General features: G+C 42.8%; 1 protein-coding gene across 1 annotated transcript in view; it reads left to right on the forward strand.

Annotated features, from left to right (window-relative positions):
* The window catches only part of LOC307127208 (thyrotropin-releasing hormone-degrading ectoenzyme-like), a 167,864-nt gene that overhangs the window by 97,285 nt on the left and 50,397 nt on the right, over positions 1 to 20,182 (forward strand). The window contains exons 7-8 of the mRNA XM_079818320.1: positions 588 to 653; positions 17,290 to 17,355. Of these exons, the coding sequence (XP_079674446.1) occupies positions 588 to 653; positions 17,290 to 17,355 (132 nt within the window). The remainder of the gene's footprint in view (positions 1 to 587; positions 654 to 17,289; positions 17,356 to 20,182) is intronic.

Here is a 20,182-nt window from a genome sequence, read left to right on the forward strand (position 1 = left end):
TACTGCCGGCAATGCGGACCAAGCTCCTGCTCTGGTCGTACAGGGACCGAACAGCCCTAAGCAGGGGGCCGCCGACCCCATACTCCCAGAGCACCCTCCACAGAATGCCACGGGGAACACAGTCGAATGCCTTCTCCAAATCCACAAAACACATGTGGACTGGTTGGGCAAACTCCCATGAACCCCCCAGCACCCTGGAAAGGGTATAGAGCTGGTCCAGTGTTCCACGACCGGGACGAAAACCACACTGTTCCTCCTGAATCCGAGGTTCCACTATCGGCCGAATTCTCCTCTCCAGTACCCTGGCATAGACTTTCCCGGGGAGGCTGAGAAGTGTGATCCCTCTATAGTTGGAACACACTCTCCGGTCCCCCTTCTTGAAAAGAGGAACCACCACCCCGGTCTGCCAGTCCAGAGGTACTGTCCCCGACCGCCATGTACATTTCGAAAATGTTAAAAAAAAATTCAGATCAGATCTGTTCAAAGCTGAAAACAATATATATTTTCTCAGGTTTTGTACGCATGTGAGCAGAAGCCGTGAGTAAATGAGTCTTTATTGACCGTGTGTTTTTGCTTTGTGTCTGCAGGGAGCCGCTCTGATCCGTATGCTGGCGAACGTCATGGGACAGACGCTATTCCAGAGAGGCCTCAATGTAAGTCAGTAGTTTTCTTTCTTCTTCTCTCTTTTTGGTCACAAACAATTTCCCACTCATGTATGTTATGAAATATTCATTCAGCATCATTGTAACAAATCTTTTCAATATATATTTTTTTTAAATCTCAATCCTTTTTTAGGAAATCTGAATGTGCTACAAATAAATCTCACCATTTAAAACTTTCGCAACAAATGTTCATTTCTCAAGCCCCTTCAGGTTGTTCTGAGTGTCACGTATGTTATTGCTTCAGGCATTTGTGAGATTATAAAAACAACTGTGTCGGTTTACATGCGCTTCTTATCTTCGAGCTACAACAGCTTGTTTTCATGTCACACATCAAGCTTGAGGTGGAAGCGACACAATCAGGCAAGTGATTAAACATGTTCGTGACAGAAATTAATTTCATATGTGAAATATATCAGAAGTTTCAGAATCATTCTCTGTGTTAAACCAGTTTACAGTCAAGGCTTCGTCAAGAGCTGATGAAACACATCAATTGAATTAAAGCACAAGTGTTTTCTGGGATTTGTCAATGTAGGTGAATGGAATGCCAGCACAAGGCTTTTGATGTGTTGTTTGTTTATAGTCTGGTCATCTTCTGTGAATCTCTTCCTGCATTCCATCTACCAGTTCAGGCCCCTCTGGAGTGAACGGCAGATCTCTTGATGTATAATTAGACAGTATTGCTTTGTAGAAACCATATGGCTTCAACATGCAAACTACATCCTGAAATGTGGTTATATGATCCAGGGAGTGAACAAACACGCTGCAGGTTTGAATCCAGTGAGAGTAAATCTGTAAATGAATGAATGTTAAATGTAAATTGGTTGAAGGTATAAATCCCTCTTCCTTTGACATGTGAGTTCACACAGTTGTGCAGTTTCAGAGGTGTAATTTCCCATTACATTTTTTTATGACGGAGATGCTGTCAAAAATCTGTCAGTTTCAGAGCTTCTTTCTGGGTTATTTTTGACGTCGGGGTTTAATGTTACTCTTAGAGGCTGGAAGCACAATCAGGTCATGTTTTCTGCAGAGCGGGAGATTTAATGCTTCATTTACAGATGTAACAGCTGCACATACAAGCTTTATATTGCAGCACAAACACACGTCTGTCCAGTAGACTAATGTGTCTAATGCACACGTGTTCACATATCTTTGACTGGCTATAAATGCTGGCTATAAATGGCTATAAATTACTGTGTTTGGTTTGTCTGGTATCTACTATAGTAAACATGTGGTACTATTAGCAACATCAATATACTGATTAGTGCAATCAATTCTGTCTAAACCTTGGTTAATCGATAATCAATATGACATGATGGGTGCATCTGGAAAATCTTTTGTCTTTCTTTATGTCAATTTTTATCTTATCTTTCATAAAACAAATTGAGCACAATAAAATCATTTGTGACAAATGTGTATAAAGAAGAAAGAAACTGTAATATTTTTTATTAAAATTAAAGGATTTGATTATAATTATTACACTTTATCTCTATGGTCTTTATACATTTGACTAAATATATGTAACTACATATAGACTAACTCTCAATAGAGTATTAGAAGACTGTTAGGTTTGGGTTAGGTGTTTGTGTTCGGGTTAGTAGAAAAAGTTGACGTAGTTGCAAAGTTACTTATAGTCAGTAGAATGCCTGTTGGAGAACCATCGAAATAAAGAGTGTAGAATATATTAAGTAGAAAGTTTACTAATACTCTGAGAGTTAGTTGAAATGTAGTTGCAAAGTTACTTATAGTTATAGTATAATAATGTCTAAGTAGACCATCAAAATAAAGAGTTATAAAATTATAGTAATTAAATATTTGTTTGTTTGTTGATTGATTGATTGATTGATTGATTGATTGATTGATTTATTGATTGATTGATTAATTCACTCACTCACTCACTCACTCACTCACTCAGAGCCTGGTTTCTCCCAAGGTTTATTTTTCTCCATTAGGTCACCTAATGGGGTTTTGGTTTCCTTGCCACTGTTGCCTCTGGCTTGGCGTGCTCAGTTGGGGACACTAAATTTTTCAACTAAACATCGAAATACATCTAAATAATAAACTAAATTAACCATTTAAACTAAATTACTGATCAAATTATTGATCTAAAGCCCACACTGTCACTGTATGATACTTGAAATTTTTCCAGAATGGCTATACAGCTGAATAAAATTATGCTGCATTATTTTCCTGTTTAACACTGTAAAGCTGCTTTGAAACAATCTACATTGTTAAAAGCGCTATATAAATAAAGTTGACTTGACTTGACTTGACTTGACTTGACTCACTCACTCACTCACTCACTCACTCACTCACTCACTCACTCACTCACTCACTCACTCACTCACTCACTCACTCACTCACTCACTCACTCACTCACTCACTCACTCACTCACTCACTCATTCATGAACTTCTGAACTTTTTGTTGTATTTAAGAGGAGAAATACAACATTACACCTCTCTCAGGGATCAATCTCTCCTCTCTCATTTGCTGTCTGCATTTCTCTGTTCACTGAAGCTCATTTCATTCTCTCAGTGTCTCTCTTTTGCTCTGTGTGGCATCTCTTCTCCTCCTCGTGTCTCTGTATAATTGAAGCAGCAGACAGATGTGAATGAATGCTGAACAGTTCAGAAGCAGCAGACGGGCTGAAGTCCCACCCGGACCACCATTAACAATCCCTCTCTCTCTCTGTGAGGATGAGGGTGTCTTTATTGGTAAATGGTGGATGGGCTGCTGAGGCAGGCGGATGAATGTCTCTTATAAAAGAATAGTGGGAGTCATAAATGAAGTCTGAATGGTTCTCTGGCTCATGCAGCTGCTGGAGTGATGAAGCGCTCCCGTCTCATTTACACACACTGCCCATCGCTTTTTAAAGCCACTTTCAGATGGATCATATTATGGGATGTAGAAAATTACATCACTTTCTGGCTAGAAATGTGAAATGCTTGACCTATGAATAGCAGAGGACAAGTGCGCTACTGCCCTGGAGAAATAAACTTCAGTATTTTACAGTCCATCTTCATCCTCTGAATGATATTTGGAACAGCAGGAAGCTTCTTCCCTGGATTCAGTGCTTTATAGTCCCGTTTGTTGCTCTCAGTGGGATCCTGACTTGGAGAATGACAGTCCGTCAGATCCCTGAGGATCTGTGGGCTAGTAATTCGTTCTGAACACAGATGAAATAGCCGGATACTCCTCAATTCAATTTCCCAACATTCTTGAACACAGAGAAGATCCATTTTCCCCATCTTCCTCTTCTTCTCCCAGCAGCCCCTTCTGGCATGGCTGTTCTGCCTCATTATTGCTGTTTTCTGTCTCTCTCTTATGGGAACTTTCAGTATCTCTGTCTGTCTCTGTGTGATTGATGGGAAGAATAGGTAAACACAACACCTCACCAAACAATCTACCTCCATTGCCTCAAAATTACTTTCATATGCAGGGAAATTGTAGACATATTTCTTCTTGTATTACTTTTGAGAGAACTCATTTAGAAGGATGAATAATGAATTATTTATGATCTGCTTTGACTGTTGTGGTGAAGGCTCTCACAGAAAACTTGTGTTTTAGCTCCAGGGGATTTACATATCGAAAGCGATCAATCTTTTGTCTCCCTTGGTATGTAATTTGGCTTTGCAGAATCAGGAACCAAAACCGAATGTGCTTATAATATCTGATGAAGGGAGGTTCAGGATATCATTATGTCCTGAAGAGTGTCAGAAGAGTAACTAGCCATTGCTAATTACATTAAATTAATTAGACACACAACCACCCCACTGGAATCTGTTGTATAAATTGATCTTTAGATCTGATCCCAGCTGTCTATCTACATCAGGGGTATTCAACCTTTTAGGACATACCCAAACTTATTATTTTATCTAATTTCACCCAATGCTAACCTCATTACTATATTACTTAATATCAGTGGCGGCTGGTGATAATTATTTTGGGGGGGTGTTTTTTATTTCCGGCAGGGGTGGGTGATATCAAGATGCATGTTGACTAAATTCAAGCATTAAAGAGAAAACAGTGTCTTCACTTTTATCTTTTTACACATTCATTTCCCACATATAAGTTAATGAGGAAAGGAAAAACAAACGAAAACAGCAACAACAGACTAGCATGTTGACTACTTGAACATAAATTTTGCTCTCCTTTCTTTCTAGCCAGCCAATTTCTCAATGACTCTCTGATTAAAGTCAGTCATCTCAGTAGTGTCATGATGTTTGCATTGTTTAGACAGATATTTGAGGTCTCTTACCACCGCTGTTGTCCACAAAACTTCAGTACCGACACTTTGAAATAAAATTCAATTCAAATTTCAATTCAAATTTATTTGTATAGCGCTTTTCACGATACATATCGTTTCAAAGCAGCTTCACAGAAAATGCATCTACATTACAATTTAAATTGATTTGAACATGTTATGCATTTCAGAAATGCACATATACAAAGCACACAGATTAGCTAACTATCTATTATTAATCAATATAATAACTATGGCACAGAAATAAGAATACATATTGTTAATGAATAGGGTATAGAGATGAGCATGAGTGCGTGTTGATGCAGAGCTGTGTCATCTGAAGTCCTCACAGGAGTCGAGTCGTCTCTTCACAGGTGTTGGTCATCTGAAGTCTTTACGAGAAGCTGGATCCAGACTGGAGCTGACGGACTCTCTAGTTACCTCGGGATGGGCGTCCCGAGATAAAACAGAACAGAAAAATAATTAGCGTAGCTGCTGTTCAAGGCATTAAGCAAAGAAGATCATGTGCATTGATATAACTATATAGTACAAGGTTAGGAGATGCATCATGTGAATGCCTAGCTAAAGAGATGCATCTTTAATCTTTATTTAAACTGGAGGAGTGAGTCTGAGCCCTGAACATTATTAGGAAGGCTATTCCATAGTTTAGGTGCCAAATATGAAAACGTTCTACCTCCTTTAGTGGACTTAGATATCCTCGGTATTACCAGAAGCCCAGAGTTTAGTGATCTTAAAGATCGTGATGGGTTATAAGGCGATAGAAGATCAGTTAAATACACAGGAGCTAAACCATTTAGGGCCTTATAGGTCAGTAGCAATACTTTATAATTGATACGAAACTTAACAGGTAACCAGATGTTAGAATTGGTGTTATGTGATCATATTTTCTTGACCTAGTAAGAACTCTAGCAGATGCATTTTGGACTAATTGTAGCTTGTTTATTGAGGAGGCAGGACAGCCAGCTAGTAGTGCATTACAGTAATCTAGCCTAGAGGTCATAAATGCATGAACTAACTTTTCTGCATCAGAGACAGATAGCATGTTTCGTAGCTTAGCGATGTTTTCTAAGGTGGAAGAAGGCTGTTTTTGTAGTATTTGAAATATGATTTTCAAAAAACAAGTTGCTGTCTAATATAACACCCAAGTTTTTAACTGTAGCAGATGAAGTAACAGTACATCCTTCTAAATGCAAGTTATAATTTAAGAGATTCTGTGTACCAGTTTTTGGTCCAACTGCGCACCTTACCTTTAGCTGAGGTAGCATGTACATGCCGGACAATGGAGTCGCCGATGATCACAGTGTCGCGTTCCGTCTCGTGAAGAGGGGAGAAACGGTTTCGGGTGGAGATATCGAAGGTATCGAGGCCTGGCTTGCGCCTTCCGCTGCTGAATCACCCAGGGCCCGTGGTGTGTCGGCGGCGGAGTGAAGGAGGCCTGGGATGATTGTGTTCTGGGTGCTCGTGCCCTGAGCAGGGAAACATGAGGAGTAGAAGACATCGGAGTGATAACATTACTTACTACGGACTTGTGAGCGTCAGCCCGCGATGTCTTTAACTCTGATTGTCGGTCCCTGAGATCGGCCTGTCTCTTCAGTAGGTTATCGATCTGCTTCTCCAGAGCCTCCAGCTCCAACTGTACAGCGTGCAGCTCGAACGTGTCCTCACCTGCACTCAAAGGTAACGTTAGACATATATCCGATGCATTCGCCATTAGAACACAGTAATTTCTTGAGTTTTACGAGTGTAAATAGCGCGAGCGATATGCGAGACCACACTGGTGATGCTAGCGGGCTAAGGCTAGTAGCGGATGTTCGGAAATATGGATATAAGTACCGATATCAAAGCAATCCGATTGTTTGAGATATAGAATACTATCGAGGATATGTTCACCCGCTATAAAATGAGAAAATGTTAGTTTATTGAGTTGATATAAGAAGAAAAATCGAGGATTTAGAGTCAGCGAGGCGGAGCTCCAAATACAAACCACGCGGCAGACACACACGGTCAGACAACAATCAAAAGACAGGGAAAGCAATAAAGGGCATTGCTAACAACACATCCAATCAGCCACCTACGTTTCTCATAACAAGCGCGTGAAGCTCCGAGTGTAGCTTCATCCTCTGTCACTGGCCTGCTGCTGGATTTGTAAATCGCGTTGGTCCAGTTCGGGATCCTTTATCCTTTTTTTTCTTCCAGCGGACGCCTTGTGAAAGAATTTGTTTAACTGCTGCCATCTTTACGAAAGTGATCATCTTAACAAGGTTTTGGCGGAGTCGGAGTGACGATGTCGCCTGCGCACTTTCGCTTTAGTGGCCAACGGCGTAAAGTTGAATGACAGGTGACGAGAACCAATCAGATTGGATAAAATAACATGTCTCCAATCTGATTTGCCAGGCATGCAGCGACCTGCGTCCGGAGGAGGATCTTTAAGAAACCAATTAGAGACCAGCTTCAGGTCACATGCTGCCCGTAGATTTTTTGACTCAGATAGACATCCATTTTTCCGGCGTCCCTCGCCCATGAAACCGCATGAAACATATTAAAGAACATATAAAATAGTTAACCGATCAAAGCCAGTTTTTATTAAATGCTGAGGCTCTTACTAACAGCTAGCACATCGTATGAGTAAACTATTTTATTTTTATTTAATTTTTATATAATTTTTGTATGCATGTATATTTCTGGAATTTTGATACGGGCAGTGCCCCAGCGCCCTCTATTGACCAGCCGCCACTGCTTAATATGCTGTGTATAGTGTACAAAACTGTCTACACTGGATGTGCCCATTGATGCATACGCCTTGCCGCAATAGCTGGATGCAACAAAGCGACCGTTGCAAATCTATTTGTTGTTCATGTCAGAAGAAGCGCAGACATTGTGGAAAACGTCTGAAAAAGAATGAGGCATCTGTTTACTGTCGGGAATTTTGCGCGTTGCATCGCGCCACTCGCATCCAGTGTAGACAGGCTGAGCCTGTTTTTCATTCAGTTTAACCGTTTAACTGGTGTTCTTGATTTTTAGTTGATTTTCTCAAATTCAGTTGCGCCAAATCTGCCGCAACCGTAGCCAGGAATTAGCTGGGAGAATAGTCAAATTGCCCACTCTAGTGGATGACTAAAAATTTGCTAGAAAAATCTCACATTCACAGCTGTTTCTCTTGAGTGCATGGTTCTGAATTAACGGGTGCTCGTGCCCCCTTAAAGGTAGAGTAGGCAGTTTTTGGAGTGGCTAGCAAATAACAAGCTTGCTTTGAAAGCATAAGATTCTACCTTCCCTTTAGAGCTTCTCCAAAGACACGCCTCCTTCAAAACACATGAGCGCACACAGCAGAGTGCAAAGCGCCACGAGATGAGAGACGGCGTTAAACTACCTCATGTCTCAAAGCACATAATATTACAATAATCAATAAAATAATAATACAATAAACAATAATACAATAAACATAAAAAACTTAAAGAGAACTGTACCACCTGACTGCTGGAGATTCATTTTAGCGCTGATAGTGTTGCCATTGAAACATAAGTTTGAGCCACACAACCACTCCCGTGTATAACATCTCGTCTTCCAAATCAGCATAAGCTTGTTGTTTTGGTTCAAGAGAAACTGTAAAAGGTGGCTGCTGATTTGGTTGCAGTGCTCTGTGACTGACGCCTGTTTAACTCTGCATAGCATGAAAAGCGCTGATTACGTGTGATGTCTGTACGAGCAGGGTGCGCTGAGGTATGAAAATACATACTGGCAGGTTGGACATTATACACTATATGCAAATTTGGGAGCATGAAATTGTCAGAAAAGTTTTGTATGAGTTCCCAAGCCCAACCCCTGAAAAACAACCCCCCCCCCACCATAATCCCCCCTCCACAAAACTTTACACTTGGTACAATGCAGTCAGGCAAGTACCGTTCTCCTGGCAACCGCCAAACCCAGACTTGTCCACCGGCTTGCCAGACAGAGAAGCACTTTTTTTTCACTGCGTCGCTTTACACCACTGCATCCGATGCTTTGCACTTGGTGATGTAAGATGGATGCAACTGCTCGGCCATGGAAACCCATTCCATGAAGCTCTCTACACACTGTTCTTGAGCTAATCTGAAGGCCACACGAAGTTTGGAGGTCTGTAGTTATTGAATTAGGTGACGTCTGTGCACTGTGCACCTCAGCATGCGCTGACCCCACTCTGGCCTTACACAATGCTGTTGTTCCCAATTGTAATCCACTCAATATAAATAAAATCATTTATTTAAAAAAATTATATTAAAGACTATTTCACGCAATATTTTGATGTGCTATGTATCATTTAGTCTTGTTAGATTATCGCTAAGTCTATGTATAGACTGTAGAAAGCTGTGATTCACTATGATTCTACTGTATGTGTAGGTTTTTCTCTCTTTTCTGTCTCTCTATAAAAGCTTTTGGTCACTAAACATTGGTGGGTATCAACACAGTCATTAAAATACACACTTTTAGGCCAAGCAGACTGGAAAATGTCAACACAAACATAAAATGGCTCTGGGTTGTCCCTTGCTGCTATGCAAATGTATGCAAATGAGCAGAGTGGGTATTTCATACTGCAAAAATCTCATTCAGCAACCAATTTCTACCTGATAAATGCAGGGACAACAGTCAAATATACAATTTAGCATCTTTATACTATCACAAAAAGCCACATTTAAGGCACAAAAGTCTCATATTATATTACCATAAATAGATTATGTAAATATTTCAATATAATTTCATTCATTTTGAATGATAAAAGTTTTATATTAAAATAAAAATATTTTTCTCACCATGTAGTTGCATTCCTTTGTTTTAAGTTATGAAACAAAAGTTACTTTAACAAATGTGCAGTTCCCTTTCGAGGGAACTCGCACTGCGTCGGAATGAGAGATCTGAAGCATGAATGAAATCTGTTCCAATCTGTTTTGTGAGTCTTATTTGGTGTTGTCTGTCTGTTGCAAGCAAACATATTGTCATGGCGAGCGAGCAGTTTAAAATATGTGTGCATCCGTGTCCGCACTTCCTTACCAGCTCGGATACACACCATTTGTGTGTGCATTGTTTGGGCGTGCAGCAAGCTCGGGCAGCTCTTGAGGGAGCTGCCTGTAGTGAGGGTGAAGAGCTGCCAGTCAGAGTGTTGCGCTCACGGCTGGCCGTGTTTGATGAGGCTGGCCAGGCTCGCGAGCCCCTTGGTTCCGGTCCCACGGTTGCTGAGGCAGCGCGGCGACGATGATCATAGGGGTTCATAGATGGACATATCAGGGGGACGTGGGACTGCTGAGGCATCTTCCCAGTCCTCATCTGATGGTTTAGATGTTCTCCCACCCCGTGTGGAAGCCCACAAGGTGGCTTCTTCCCGTGGGGAGGATAACCCGATGTTGGAGTTGTCTGGGTCTGAGGATTCAGACACTCTCAGCATCGAGGCGGGTGAAGTGGAGATAGATTTGCCGCTTCACTTGCCCGCTCAAGAGGAGCTGGTTGAGGTTTTGACCCACGCTGTGGCCAAGCTGAGTATTGATTGGCCACAGGAAAAGTAGGAAGTCATTGGAAAAACCTTATTCAGCCCGACTCTCCAACCCCCCAGTGCTTGATTTTTGAAATGTGCTGGGGGCAGCTGAATCTGATTATGGGACAATGCCTCGGGTTGAGGAAGCTCTCACGAGTTATCTTTCACCTGAGGGTGCTTCGTCCCTTAAAGCCCTGGTGCTGCCCACCAAGCCGAGTCGCGACACGTCTTCGGTGGTGGGCAGGGCTTATATGGCGGCAGGGGCTGGCTGGTAGCTGTCTGCACACAATCGCTATGTTGCAGGCCTACCAGGCCGACCTCCTCAAGGAGTTAGACGAGGGTGAGGGTCCATCTCCGGATGATGTCACAGAGCTGTGGAAAGCTACTGACTTGTCTCTCCGCATCACCAAGGAGATGGCCATTTGTGGCTTAATCTGTCAGGGATGAAGGAGAGAAAAAAACACTTTCTCCTAGACTCCCCGATTTCGCTTTTGGACTTTTCAGCGGTGCTATTAATACCGTCGTCGAGAGGTTACCGGACGTGAAAAAGCAGTCGGTGGCTTTCCAGCAGTACCTCCCTCGCTGCTCTGGCTCTTCGAGGAAGGCTGACTCAAGTGGGCAGCCTCGGCCGTCTACCAGCTACTCGCACCGACAGGTGCAAAAAGAGAGTGTTGCTTCCCGCGCCCCTCCTGAGGGAGCTTGGCAAAGGAGGCGGCGCTCTCGCCAGAAGTCTTCTAAACCTAAGGTCAATCTGAGGACCATCCAGCAGGCTAAGAAAGGCTTCCGGCAAGCGGTTCTAGCTTTAGCAGGGCCGCTGAGAGCTGTCCACCCCAGGGAGGAGCGATTGAGGTCTCGGGGAATTGATGCTGTGATCCCGCCGTCAAAGACGCTTCGGGCCACATCGATTTCCTGTGTACGCATGCTGCTCCAGCCACCTCTAGAAAGACCTGCGGCTGGGCAGCAAACGCGTCCGCACACCGAAAATCTTTCTCGACTTCTCCCTGCCGGTCAGCCGCTTCAGGGGGTCAGGAACAAGGTTCGGTTGACACCCGAAGCCAGCCTCACTGGTTCCCTTAACAGATTATATCGGCGCATGGTTATGCCTTCCAAATATATCTGCGTGGGCCATGCGCGCTGTAGAGAAGGGGCACAGACTGCAGTTCAGCTCCCCACCCCAAAGTTCAACAGGGTGGTCTGGACTGCGGTGGTCCCAGAGCAGGTTCGGGGTTATGAAAACAGGAAGTGCAATAATATATCTGAGACACTTGAATCGTTCTCTGAGGAGATTCAGGTTCAAGATGCTCACAATTCCTATAGAGTTCGAGGACTGGTACGTCACGATAGATCTAAAGGACGCATACTTCCACATATCCATCCTTCCATGTCACAGGAAGTTCCTGAGTTCCGGGGGCGAAGCGTACCAATATCAGGTTCTTCCTTTCGGCCTAGCTCTTTCCCCTCGCACCTTCACCAAGTGCATGGATGCAGCACTGGATCCGCTGAGACGCCAGGGCATCCGTGTACTTAATTACATCGATGACTGGCTCTAGCCCACACTGTTCTAGCCCACATTCGGTGCTTGGGGTTGAGACTCAACACAAAGAAGAGTGTGTTGATGCCTTCCCAGCGGACTATGTTCCTGGGGGTCATATGGGACTTGACAACGATGCGGGCACAAATGTCTCCTGCGCGCGCCAGGCCCATATGGGCGATTGTCTCCAGAGTAAAGCTAGGCCGCAGCCTCACTGTGAAGCAGTTCCAGAGACTGCTGGGGCTCATGGCAGCAGCGTCCAACATAATACCGTTTGGCCTGCTCCACATGAGGTGATGGAGGCCATGTGCGAGAGATTCGCCCCAGTGGAAGTGGATCTATTCGCATCTCGAAAGACGTCCCACTGTCCACTGTGGTTTTCTCTCAGACCATGATGCAGACGTGGCCGAGGCTGCGTCTGTACGCATTTCCCCTGATCGCTCTGCTCCCGGGAGTCTTGGAGCGGGTCCGCAGAGAAGGGATCAGCCTACTTCTAGTAGCACCCTGCTGGCCGGTCCGGGTATGGTTCTCAGACGTTGTAGCACGGCTAGACGGTCTCTCGTGGCAGGTCCCTCTGAGGAGGGATCTGCTGTCGCAGGCAGGGGGTGCAATATTTCACCCGCGGCCAGAGTTATGGGACCTCTGGGTCTGGCCCCTGAGGGGGCCCGGTACCTAGAGGCTGGCCTGTCAGCATATGTTGTCAGACCTTGCTCAGCTCCAGGGCTCCTTCCACCAGGAGGTTGTACAGCCTGAAGTGGAACGTGTTTTCCACTTGGTGTAGAGAGCGTGAGGTGGACCCAGTTAACTGCCCAGTGGCTTCAGTGCTAGAGTCCCTCCAAAATCGTTTCTCCGCCGGTCTTACCCCGTCCACACTTAAGGTGTATGTGGCTGCCAATGGGGCTTTCCACTCGCCTGTAGGTGATGGGCCTTTGGGGAAGCATCATCTGGTTGTACGTTTCCTCTGTGGGGCTCGGGGGATGAGGCCTGTGACTCGCTCCAGAGTCCCAACCTGGGATCTGGCGGTGGTGCTAGAGGGGTTGGCTGAGGCCCCCTTTGAACCACTGGAGTCTGCAGAAGCAAAAAACCTGACCCTTAAGGTGTCCTTTCTCCTAGCTATCACTTCTCTGAGGAGAGTGGGGACCTTCAGGCCTTGGCAATTACGGCAACTTGCTTGGAGTGCGCCCCAGGCAGAGTTAAGGTCATCTTACATCCAAGACTGGGCTATGTGCCCAAGGTGCCAGCAAATGTGGCACGGTCAATGGTTCTTTAGGCCTTCCATCCTCCACCTCATGTGACGGCAGATGAGGGAAGGCTTCATCTGCTCTGCCCGGTCAGAGCACTAAGAATTTACTTAGAGAAGTCTTTGCAGTGAAGAAAATCAGACCAGTTTTTGGTGTGCTTTGGTTCACCCAAGAAAGGGCTGCATGCATCAAAACAGATAATCAGTAATTGGATTGTCCAGGCTATAGCCACGGCTTATCAGGTGCGCAATTTGCCTTCACCTATGGCTGTGAGGGCTCATTCCACCAGGGGCATGGCTTTCTCGGTGGCCCTTCTTTCAAGAGTCTCGTTTCAGGAGATATGCGAGGCGGCCGGGTGGGCCACCCCGCACACCTTCATAAGATTTTATAGTCTGCAACTCCCTGCGACGCCTGGCGCCAGAGTGCTCGTGTCCTAAGTGTGCCGGTATGCCAGCTTCACACTAGGGTGGTCGTGATTTCGGTGTGGCATAGTGGGTATTTAGTTCCCAAAGTATCATTCCGACGCAGTGCGAGTTCCCTCAAAAGGGAATGTCTCAGGTTATGACCATAACCCTTTGTCCCTGAGAAGGGAACGAGACGATGCGTCTCGCCGCCACATCTTATCACATTTAGAGCGCTTGCTTCATCGCAAAAGCTATCTGTGTTTTGAGCCAGCGTCCCTTTGTAGTATCCGGGTATGCCATCACATACTATGTCATGACCAGTGTTGGGCACGTTACTTTAAAAAAGTAATTAGTTATAGTTACTTCTTACAAATAGTAACTGAGTTAGTAACTGAGTTACATCATTAGAAAAGTAACTAATTACCAGGGAAAGTAATTACTGCGTTACTTTTTTTTTTTCCCCAAATGTTCAAATATGTCAAAGAACTTGGATGCCACCAATATTAGATATGTTAAATGAATGAATTGGACACTAAATATAATAAATTATTATTATAAAACATTGTACATTAATGTACACTATTGTAATGTTTCTGTGGGACAATGTGAGACACCTATCAAATTCAATGCATTATTGTAAATATTATCAGTAGGCCTACTATAGTGTAAATATTGTGTAAATATTATCAGTACTATACTTTCCTTTGGTAGTGGAGCTCACGTTATCACCTGGGTTTTTAGCCACTAATTTTGTGGCATATGATGATGTGAAGCGCTTCAGAATCACTTGCCACCGGCGTGGAGAGACTCTTTCTTCCTGGGCATAAGTTGCACGTTACATAAATATTCTTGCCTTTCACCTCAACGAGGGAAAAGTAGCGCTTATACTTCCAGTTTGTGAAAGCTACTTTGAAGTCGTTGGACCATCTCTGAATGTGCATATGCGTGTGCGTCATAGGTGTGTGTGTGTGTGTGTGTGTACCATAGACCGTGAAAAAAATAGGTGTGAACTCAACCTATCAACTTCAACCTAGTCTCCCACCCACCAATCATCATCAGTTATGTGTACCACCCATAGACCGTAAAAAAAAAGTACCACCGCACCCACCCCCAACACGCATGGCTGGTGCGCGCGCATATACACACACACACACACGTTGCAGGCCCGACTGACAGAGAGCCTGTTCGGATGAAAAGCGCTTCAGTGAGCTCAATTATAATAACGCGACTAACGCCGCATTTTTTTCCCTCAGTAACGCTAACGGCGTTGTAACGGGAGAAACAGTAATTTGTTTGATTACTCGTTACTGAAAAAAATAATTCCGTTAGTAACGCCGTTTATCTGTAACGCCGTTATTCCCATCACTGGTCATGACGCAGCACCAATCAGGATTGGAATAGATTTAATTCATGCTTCAGACACTTCTTTGGGAAGTGTCGTTCCCAAAGTGTTGTTCCGCACGGGTTCGCCTTCTCAAGGAACAAGGGTTAAAGTCATAACTGAGACGTTTTTCATGTATTTTATCCTTTTAAATCAATAGATTAAAACTGTCTTTTATATAATTTATTAGAGATATTTGATTGATCTGACTGACTGACTGTGACAACTGGATTTATGTTTACTCCTCTTTCCTCTTGCTGTGGCCGTCAGCAGAACACATCAGTGTCAAAATAAAGACAACACACTGTCACAGCCCTATCATATCAGATTGGGCCACATGGTCACTTCGATTCAGGGCAATAACTCTACTGATGGAGGAGAGACAGAAAGAGTAATTGCATTGTTTAAAACAGATTCATCAGGATGGTAACATGAATCTGGTTCTGCTCCAGACTCAAATCCCAGACTCTCTGAGAGCTCAGCAGAGCATGTAGAGAGATGGAGGCCAGCTGGACTAGGTCACGCTTTCAGGATCCCAATGCAATTTGCTCAAACCTCTCAGCATGAAGCCTGTCCACGTTTCAACAAGTGCCCCTTTTGATTTGATTCATGAAGCAAAGGCTAAAATAATTGCCTTATTAGAGGAATAGTTCACCCTAAAATACAAACTCTGCCATCATCTGCTCACGCTCATGTCATTTCAAATTCATATTCTTAGTCTTTGATAATTCACTTAAAATCTCATTGAAGCTTTTGCAAATTCAATGGTGCATCACAATACACTCAAAAGCCCAAAGCATTGAGTGCATTTAATGGTATTGAGTGCTGACATTGTCACCATTATGTTCAGTTAAGCTCAGTTCATGGAATTTTAGTTTGTATTTCCTCAGTTCCTGTTTTCCTTTGTTTGAATTCCTGTTTTTGTTGCCATGGTCACTGTTTTTATGAGTTTGTTGAGTTCAGCTGTGTTTAATTAATTATCTTGTTTGAGTTCCATTTTCTTCTCAGTTCACTGTCGGTTGTTGTATGTCTTATACACACTGTTGCGCTCCCTACTGTCCCCGTTTAATAAAACCTGTTATGTCTTTATATCTTGTCTTCAGTCTTCATCAGTCTGTGACAGGTATTTAACTGTGAAAAATTTGACTTGTTTTGGACCTTTCATCACACAAAACTCTCTAATAGAGTTCAGAAGATGGCTTTCCACAGAATGGAAAACATTAGAGAATTGTCCCTTTAAAACACAGTATAAAGGAAGTTAGAAACCAGTCCATTGCATGTCACAAGCCCCAGAATTAACAGAGAACATGCTGTTTATGTCAGCATATACTCTTGACTCTAACAACTTAAGAGGATTACAGTTGATGGGTTTATCGCTCACGGTCACTCAAGAGTTATCGATGAATCTCATACAGCAGGGAAAAGGCTTCCCACCTGATGTTCTTATCAGACGAATGTAAATGTGCTCTCCAGGATCAGACTCCTTCTTCATGCCGCCCACCACCTGTATGACTGAGACTGCAGGGCAGAACAGACACACTGATAATGTAGTGTTTGGCACAAGCGCTGCCTCTGTATAACAGATTAAAGTCTTTTAGCAGTGAAATGAATGCCCACCATTGTCTTACCTTCAATAATACACAACATTTCAGACATCATATACATTTCGCACATTTGTCTGTGTTTGATGTTGAAGCCTTGTATTTACTTTGCTGACTCATGGTGAGGTATTTCCTTTCTTCGCATGCTTCACTTTTTACTTATTACTTATTTATAACTGTTCACTTAAAATACTACATTTAGGTAATAGCAAGTGGTGATGGGTATCATGTAAATACAACTGCAGTATGGTGTGTGAATATGATTATCATTGTCAAAGTACTTCGTTGTGAGAGTATTTAAGTTTTTAATTACTGAATTAATGAATAACCCCCCACCCCCACCCCCTTTTCCCCCGAAACCCAGGGTGTTTATTTTAATGGATAATTTGACCATCTTTTATGTCTTGAAGGAAACTCATGTAAAATCGTGTTGCTGATTTGTATGTTACTCATTCTGTGACACACTGATGCAGAATCGACTTGAACAACATAATCAGCCTCTAATTGGCCTCCTTATGGTCCTCCTTGAACTGACAGCCAATCACACCCAAACATCTGCTGCTAATTTGCATATGTTCAGCTTGAATTGAGCGGATTAGTAATGTTATTGTTTGGGCTTATTTGGTTTCCCAAGTTCACCGTTCCTGTCCAAGTCCAATTTATTTCTCTTCCAATATTGATCTTCGTCTCTGTCTGTTTGCAGGATTACTTGATGACGCACATGTATGGGAACGCGGCGAGAGATGACTTGTGGAACAAATTCTCAGAGGTAAGATCTTAAGCATCTCCTGGGTGTGAGACCTCCATCCACAAGCGAGAAGCAGTGAGCGGCGAGCTGATGAGTGAAATTGTGTGTGTTCAACCTACTTAAATTCACCCAGTGCGTCTCCTGCAGGCAGGTGCTCAGAGATTCATGCGCTGTAGGTCAGAGGCCATTATATAACTGCACATCATCAGCGGTGCACAAATTCATGCCAATACACCACCTACTCACATCAACAAATAAGGGTTGTATGAAAATGCAGCATGAGAAGGAGTTTGATGCACAGACTTGTGTCTGTTAGGTTGTGTTTGATTGTCTTGCTTTTACACTTGAGGTTTCACTTAATATGAAACCGTTTTTTACAGGGGAAGGTCATGTATTGATCCAGAAATCTGATCGCTGTAACCTGCTAAATGCAAATGTTCACAGATACTGATTATGAAGTCTTGCCTCTGCTGATTCTGGTGGTTTTAATTAACTTATAAATTACATGAATCTTATCAGCCCCGATTAGTGAAGTGTCACATAATTGCTGACAAGCCTGATGAGTCTCTCAGATTAAACATGAGCATCTGCCCTTTAACTCAGGTATAGCTAAGAATAACCCAAGAACATCTAAAAAATGATCTTCTGTTGAAGGAAAGTTGACCTATTTAGGTGTGTCACTTGGGCCTCAAAAATACAGTTTTTATTGGGTATGGTATGACTGTCCCCCTCCTGACAAACACTCTCAGGTATGTTTCCTGTGATTCGCTTCAATTTCTCCATCTTTTCTAGTACAGTTTTGGTAACCATATAGTTACTGTCGGACTTAATTTCCCATAATTCCTTTAGTTTAGTGACCGGGACAACTAAAGCTGCAATACTAATGCTAACGCGAGCTCCTACATTTAAACGACAATAACACCTGTTTAACAAAACATTTTAAATTATTATTATTATTATTATTATTATTATTATTATTATTATTATTATTATTATTATTATTATTATTATTATTATTATTATTATTATTATTATTATTATTTTAATTGCACACATACAAAACAAGTGCTAGTATTGCCTTTTTGTTTCTTTATATGCCATTTCCATATGCCTTCATGGACGGAGGTATCAAGTAAGGATATCCCACATCTAATTGATGAAACACAAATTCAGTTGTAATTTCTAAGATAACAATATAAATTAAGGCTGTATGTGTGATGCTAGATGACGCTAATATGCTAACACACCTATGCAGTGCAGTTGTAAATAATACAGACAATGTAAAACCTTAACTATCTAATATGTAAGATTTCAGCTTTTTAAGAGGACATGAGGACATAAAAAAGTTTAAGACACTGAGTAATAGCGAGAGGAACTGCTGGCCATTGTTTGGAAACGTCGCAGCCAACATCCATAATCACAGTGAAGTTGAGCGTTGGGTTCAAGTCGTCAGCACAGAGATGCTCTTTTAAATTCAGACGACTCTCAGCAAGTCCTCTCAGCGCACAAAGTGTCATGACTTTAATGAGATTACTTTCAAGCGTAATCTCAAAGTTATTATAGTTTGTAATGGAACAGCAGGACATTTAGCAGCTATCAGCGTCATGTGAAGCGTTTTGTCATTCACATCACTCTCCTAAATGCCGGCTGATGGGTGCCCGCTTCATTTTCTCTTTCCGAACAGGACGAATTTAAAGGTGAATTCATGTGAAAGGGCTGAACCTGGACCCATGTATCCTCTCAGTGACCGTGTTTGTGAGGCACTGGCGATTTTAGCTACATTAACAGTCTGTGACAGCCCATCATCTAATGAATACTGATATGCGCTGTGTTCATTAGCTATTCATGAAATCCAATTTGCTGCAATAATCTGGCAGTGCTTAGCGCCCACAAAGCCCTTTGTCAAGCTCACGACCCATCGCCGGACAGGCCTTTACTTCCTTTAATTATTTCCACTAGGGCGAAGTTACAGTAGCTTCCTGAAAGCGTCCTACAGAAAATGATTCATAATGTAGGAACATAATTTGCTGTCATCAGCCTCTGCAGAGCCTCTTCTTCTGTATTCACATGGTAAACAAACTGTGAGTCATTGACAGATGTGAAAAGTTGTCCGGTTTCACTTAACATTTTCTACATAATATCCTAGACATGAATCAATGAAAGACATCTCATACAAACTTAGTTAATCTCATATTTTAATACTCACAATGGTCATAATCAATTGCTGTAAGCAGGGTCGTTATACTGTATACTTGAGAAGGGAAGTTCACATGCTCGACTGATCTAGTCAAGTTAAAATCTCAGAATGCCAGAAAGCCTGACAGAGCACTTTGTTTCTGCTGCCACATTTCTCTTTCATCCCACGGGTCTCCACAACACACTGACTCTGTACTGCTGCAGAAACACTGTAGCTCTACACCTGTTTACAACCAATTTCATACAAAATTACTGATTGGCTCCAGTAAATATGAAATGCTGCACCTCTTAAGGGTGCCGTGAATGGAAATTATTGGAAATATCTGTAGAGCCAATAACAACCGCTCTGATCCAAAACCTAGCAAGTTGCCTCACTGTCTACTGTGGACACATACAGCTGCATAAGGACTGAAATAAAACGTCAAAACACTGACTTTACATTGGAAGTGATACGCAAATACTCTATTTAGAGCACACGGGAGACCCAACTTGATTCAATCCAATAGAGTTTGACTTGCAAACGGTTCTGCTCGGCCCGCTCAGAGTGGGGCTCAAATCAGCAATAGCGAGCACAGGAGGTGGGCAAGTTAACAAGGCTAACAATGCTGAAGCCGGCAGCCTTACCATCAGTAATTAGTGCACCTCTGCTAGG

The sequence above is a fragment of the Gobio gobio genome (assembly GCF_949357685.1).
Source record: "Gobio gobio genome assembly, chromosome: 5".
In the NCBI taxonomy this organism is placed as follows: Eukaryota; Metazoa; Chordata; class Actinopteri; order Cypriniformes; family Gobionidae; genus Gobio; species Gobio gobio.